The sequence below is a fragment of the Drosophila obscura genome, unplaced genomic scaffold, assembly GCF_018151105.1.
Source record: "Drosophila obscura isolate BZ-5 IFL unplaced genomic scaffold, ASM1815110v1 contig_137, whole genome shotgun sequence".
NCBI classification, from domain to species: Eukaryota; Metazoa; Arthropoda; class Insecta; order Diptera; family Drosophilidae; genus Drosophila; species Drosophila obscura.
The window spans coordinates 1628955-1634954 of record NW_024542721.1 but is presented as its reverse complement, the minus strand read 5'-3'; the positions used below and the strand labels follow the sequence as shown (position 1 = coordinate 1634954).

The 6000-nt window shown below is 43.5% G+C and overlaps 1 protein-coding gene across 4 annotated transcripts in view; it reads right to left on the bottom strand.

Moving 5' to 3' along the window:
* Positions 1–2739: 2739 nt before the first annotated feature.
* Positions 2740–6000, bottom strand: part of LOC111073237 (sialin) — an 82392-nt gene continuing 79131 nt past the window's right edge. For all 4 annotated transcript variants that reach the window (XM_041595727.1, XM_041595730.1, XM_041595733.1 and 1 more), the window contains one exon: positions 2740–3033. In XM_041595727.1, coding sequence (XP_041451661.1) covers positions 2833–3033 — 201 coding nt within the window. In that variant the 3' untranslated portion in view covers positions 2740–2832. The remainder of the gene's footprint in view (positions 3034–6000) is intronic.

Here is a 6000-nt window from a genome sequence, read left to right as displayed (position 1 = left end):
GGATTTTAACCTCTCGTTGATCCAGCTTGATGTGCGCCAGTATAACTTGTGAGATCTCTCTGACCGAGCCATCGGCCAGGCGTATGCGGACGCATGCATCTTGCAGGTTGGTGTTGTTGTCTAGTTGTCGGGCGAGGTTTGCGCTGATGAAGCTTCTGGATGCCCCGGTGTCGATTGTGGCTTCCGTTGCGTGTCCTCCTATGGTCACCATCGCCACTATCCGGCCGTTGCTTACGTGTAGAGAGTTATTTAGTCGCGGGTTGGAGGAGTCGTCGTTCCCGGCTGATCCCGTGTCAGTTGGGGACGCATGTCGTTTCCAGACGTGTTTTGGCGGCAGCAATTTACGGTCCGTGTGCCGCGTTTGCCACATTCCCAGCAGAATTGGATGGAGGGATTATGGCAGTCGTATGCCGCATGCCCCGCTTCACCACACCGGCGACAGGCTGCGCGTGGGTTGGTGATGGGGGTCGTGATCATGTGATGGGCTACATCGGGATTCGCCGTACTGTTTGGATGAGCTGGTGGTCTCCCTGGTGTGTCTGTCGATTCCCAATGGGGACTCAGAAATGGCGTCTGGTGCGAGTCGCAATTCCTCGGCTCTGAAGCCGGCCTTGCGTATCTTGGAGTGTTACGCGGGGGTGCGAAAGTGGTCGGGATGGTCCGCTCTTGGATGCTCTCGAACTCGGTGGCCAACATTGTGAGCTGTGCTAAGCTTTGTAGTTCGTGTCGCCGCACGTACATCTGGTATGCTGGCAGGGCGTTATCGTAGATCCTGTTTAGTTCCTTGGCTGCATCGTACCTGGCGTGGTGCATGAGTAGACGTATCTCGATGAGGTAATCCTTGAACAATTCTCCTCTCGCTTGCTTGCGGGCTCGGATCTGGTCTTCCAATTGTTCAAAATACCGTGGCGGCAAGAAGAAAGTCAAGAATTCTTGGCGAAAATATGCCCATGAGCTGCCTTGTAGTTGGCTGGTGCGGTACCAGCGACTGGCCCGATCGGTGAGAAGCTCTGTCATGGCCCGAGGTAGCTGATTTGTGTCCACCCCATATGAGAGAGCACGTTCCTCGAGTAGTTCCAGAAACGCGAGTGTATCGTCCTGTCCGTCGAACCTGATCCCCCATTTCCGAATCTGTTCCGCGATGTGGGCGGTGGAAGAGTCCATGGCTGGCACGATCCTCTGGGTGGGCGAGCGGCTGGTCTCCGTAACTGGAGGTCTGGGGTGATCGGCTGGCGTTACGATGGTGGGCAGGGTGTGCTGTATTCGGCCGCTGTGGGGACTTGTAACGCGGCTTTTGGGTCGGTTTTCCGCTGGTCAGACGGCCCAGGAGTGGTGGGCATGGGCGACTTGGGCACTGACTTACGTGTTGTTGGTGGTATTTCTGCTTGCGACCGGATTTTGCGTTTTGTGCTTGACGGTTATTGATCTTTGCTAGCCTAGTCTCTTTCAGTGGCCGTGGGTCTTTACTCCACAAAGCTCCGTATTAAGGTGTTAGTCTCTTTAAAGTCACCAAAAAGTCCCTGCTATGGGGCCCCTTGTGAGGGTCCTATTTCAGGCTGAGGTAAGCATCAGTCTGTCCAGGGTCCGCTACAAGACAATTTGTAGTTTGTAGGTGACTTCAGGTGTCGGGCTGGCTCGTAAAAGAATGTAGTAGGCAGCGAGAAATGATGAGGCGACGGTTTTGTTGGATTGGAGAAACCGTAGTTGGTTGTTTTTGTTGGTGTTCTTTGCTTTGTTCTTTTATTATTTAATTCTTGTTTGTTTACAATGACTTAACTCGCGGATCTAGTTACTTGGTCTTGGAGCCGGTGGACTGGGTTGTGCAGTGTCTTGTGTTTGGGCTGAGGGACTGCCTAGTGCAGTGTCTTGGGTGTGTGACTGAGGGACTGCGTAGTACAGTGTCTTGGGTGTGTGACTGAGGGACTGCCTTGTGCAGTGTCTTGGGTGTGTGACTGAGGGACTGCCTTGTGCAGTGTCTTGTGTTTGGGCTGATGGACTGCCTGTATCTTGTATTCGGGCTGATGGACTGCCTAGTGCAGTGTCTTGTGTTCGGGCTGATGGACTGCCTACTCTTTCGGCCGATCTTGGCCCTTTTATGCAGCTGGCGATCGCACCTGAGACCCGGAAATAACTAATTCTTGCTGACTTAAAGTTATTGGATAACAATAATTGTGGGGTGTGGTAAGTGGGTCGAAGCTTTGTCCTTCGTTGACAATTGTTAGTGGGTCAGGGTGGTTTTGCTGAGGCTGCATCCCGGAAGGTGCGGGCTGCAGTTGGGAAAGGTGATATCTGAATTTGGGTCGGTAGGTCGATAATTTTATGCTAGCTTGACTTATTGTGAAATAACGCCAATGATATCTCTTACTGCGAAATTGTGTCGGCTTGGCTTATTGCGACATTGTAGGCTGCTGATTTCACAATTGTCTCAAGAGGTGGGGTGTTGTTGATCGAGAGTTCTTAATTAATTGTGTGCTTAAGACTATTTTATTTCCGGGGTGCTGACACACCGCTATTTGTGGAGAACCGTGGCTAGAGCCATGGTTCGTTAGCTCGGTGTATATCAGTTTGGTCTCCCGCCAGCGTGGATGCGCTGACCCTTCGCCGTTTGTGACGAGCCATGGCTAGAACCATGGTTCGTTACAGTACGGGTATAAAAACGTAGGACGATTACTTTTGCTCCCCATATACATATAATAATCTTAAATCGTGAAAAATTAATACGATCAAGTAATTATTTAAGTAGGTATATTGTATTTATATAACAGGTTCTTTTTTCCAAAATAAGTAAAACAATATTACAAAGATATAAACAGGATTTTAAGTAAATTTTTTTCACATTGGCTCAGAAATTGTATTGAATTCTCGGTTTGATTTCGGAAAAATTTCAGTTTCTTCATCGGAATGGTCAATTTTGGGTAGTTTTATATTCCAGGGCTGAATTTCTGCTGTTCCAAATATTTGATACACAATGTAAGTCAATAAGGAAATTACTGCAGCAACTCCAAAAACACTTCGCCACTGATCGATGGAGTCCTAAAAAAAACAAAGACACTTAGTTGTTTTAATGCTGTATTTTAAAGTGTATTTATTTTTATAGATGTATGTAGAATGTAAGTAAATAACGAATGTTGAGTCGATGCAGGAAAATTTTGAAATACACTTGTGGAAGTATGATATCACATTAGTCTGGAAACAAAATTTGGTTGAGTTCTTATAGTCTCTGAGCACTAGGCGCTCATCGGGACGGACGGACGGACAGACAGAAATGGCTATATCGACTCGGGTATTGATGCTGATCCAGAATATATATACTTAATGGGGTCGGAAACGTTTCCGTTTGACAGCCCTTGAAAGGCCAACTTCTTACAACTTCGGGATGGGAACAAATTCTACAAATCAAAAACCATGACAATGGTTTCAAAATGATTTGACTAAACGGCTGAGCTAAAATTGTTTTACTCAAAGAGTTTAGGGGTATATTAGATTTGTGGTAAAAGATCTATTTGTGTAACGCAGAGAAGGAAACGTTTCCGACCCCATAAAGTATATATATTCTGGATCAGCATCAATAGCCGAGTCGATATAGCCATTTCTGTCTATCCGTCCGTCCGTCCCGATGAGCGCCTAGTGTTCAGAGACTATAAGAGCTAGATCAAACAAATTTTGTTTCCAGACTAATGTAATATCACACTTCCACAAGTGTATTTCAAAATTTTGAAATAATAGAAATAAAATAGTTGAATAAAAACTATATCAGACTTGTATGTTCTAGTTACCGTTTTCGAGTGCAATATTTATTCCTTACAAGAAAACGTATGGCGCATACCAAAGGAGCAATTAGGCTACTAACTAATGAAAAACGACAAATTTCACGAGAAGCGCGCCGCAATGGTGTGGCACGTAGTAAAAATGTCCGCTATAATCGCTATAACTCAAGAGAAACGTGCGGAAGAATATGAAAGGAGACGTGCACATATTGCACAGGTTCACGCTGTCCACCAAGGTCCACCTAAATTTCGACAATACCCGCCTACCAACATATTCGCTGCGTTGATATTGGTTCATTGTCTGTCGTATGCCAGCATTTCAATGCATTGAAGTTTAAAGCGGAAACCCCGGGCATATGCTGCGCTGGAAAGGTAAAATGGCCCGTTTTGACTCATCCGCTAGAGCCATTGTATTCGTTTTTCTATGGAAATACAATCAAACCATTTCCTGGCGAGTACACAAAAGTATAACGGATGCTTTCAAATGACGTCATTTGGAGCCGAATTTGTTGATCAACCCGGCAACAATGCGAGTTAGAAGGTAATGGCGTCGACATGAACAATTCCTTCAGATCTATTTCGTTGGAGATTCAACAGTAGAACTAGATGCAATTTGCAATTGTGCAATTTTTACTGCAGCTAAACGTGAAATTATACAGTAGTATGCACAGATATAGACAAATAAAAACATATAAACAACACCCACTGTACCAAGTGTACTAAAGGAACACACACTGTAACACTTTGTTGCAGTGTTTATGTAACCATAATTCCCAAGCATATTTAAAGTGCGACGGTAATACGATCGCACAAATATGCCTCGCGGATATGCCTCGTCTGCATGTCTGCACCCAAACATGAGCCGTTCAAGTGTTTATGCATACCCCTCGCGCGCCACGCTATCAACAGCGCTGGGCAGGGCATATATAAAACGACTATATAAATGCGGCCGCTCCGCTGCCGGCGTTCCCAGCAGCGCAGTTGCGCGGCCTTAGGCTAAACAGATCTTAAGAATTCTTTCAAGAAGGATTCAATAAAGTTAAACCAAGAAGAACGGATGTTCTTCTCCATCAAATATTCCAACTTCTAATTTAAATCTATTTAAAGCAAAATCTTCTGCATGAGCATAAGGATTGTTCAAAACCGCATTGGATACAACGCATTCTGACGACCACAAAATCATTATCAGAGAAAACAAAAGAGCAGCTGGAGGCTATGAAAGATGAGATGACGTACGTGCGGAATGCTTCTATCTTCGCTTGCTTTTGGTGAACATTAGAGGCTCTACATCCTTCGCTTCCTTGGACCAAAAATTTTTTTTTTCGAAATTCAAACGGGACACCCCTTTATTTTGTTACCTTGGAATTAATAGTAACTTACATGTTTTTATTTTTTTACAGGTTGCTACAGACTTTTACGAATTTTACAAGAAAATTAAAAAAAAAATTGTTTTGAATGAGTTGGATAACACTACCCGACAAAATCGAAATATTTTTTTCCTCAAGGATCCAAACCGACTTTTTCTGATAGATATGGGGCTTTAAAATTTTTTAAACAATTATGGTTTTTTTTCTATGGCAGAACTTTATTTTTAAGAATTTTTGAAGTCTGGTATTTTTTTTAAAGCTTTTTTCAGAGGTAGCTCTTGTTTTTTTCACATAACTCTAGTATCTTACGTCTGGTTGTAAAGAACTTTGCTATTTTGAAAAGATAATTTAAAGCTAGAAGTTAAGCCCAAACACTTTGTGATTTCAGCTCACCGTCTGGGAAATATAAAGTATTGAAATGCAAAAATTATGATTTTTGTGAGGTATTTTTTACGAAATTTTGACTTTAAAAACTCAGGAAAAGTTTAAAGTTTCTGCAACTTTTGACATTTAAACAAAATTTTTTCGTAGGGTATGGTTTTATTTTTAGATATGAACTTTTTAGCGGCATCTATTCTTAACAAAGAATGCCAATAGTGCTATGTTTTTAGTAAATGTTTCCCATTTTTTATATCAAAAAGCAATGTTTGTTTTACTTGGTATGTAATTCCAATTTTGCTACATGTAAAATTAAAAAATGTCAATACAAGCATTGCTTGTTGGGCCAGCAACGGTAAAATGTGATTTTCAGAGGGCTTTTGCCTGGACGTTGATATGCAATGACTGCGCCATCAAGTGGCCCAGACGACACCAAGCCGAAGCCTTTTATGCGCGGAACCAAGGCAGAAAGGTACGGAAGATCAGGT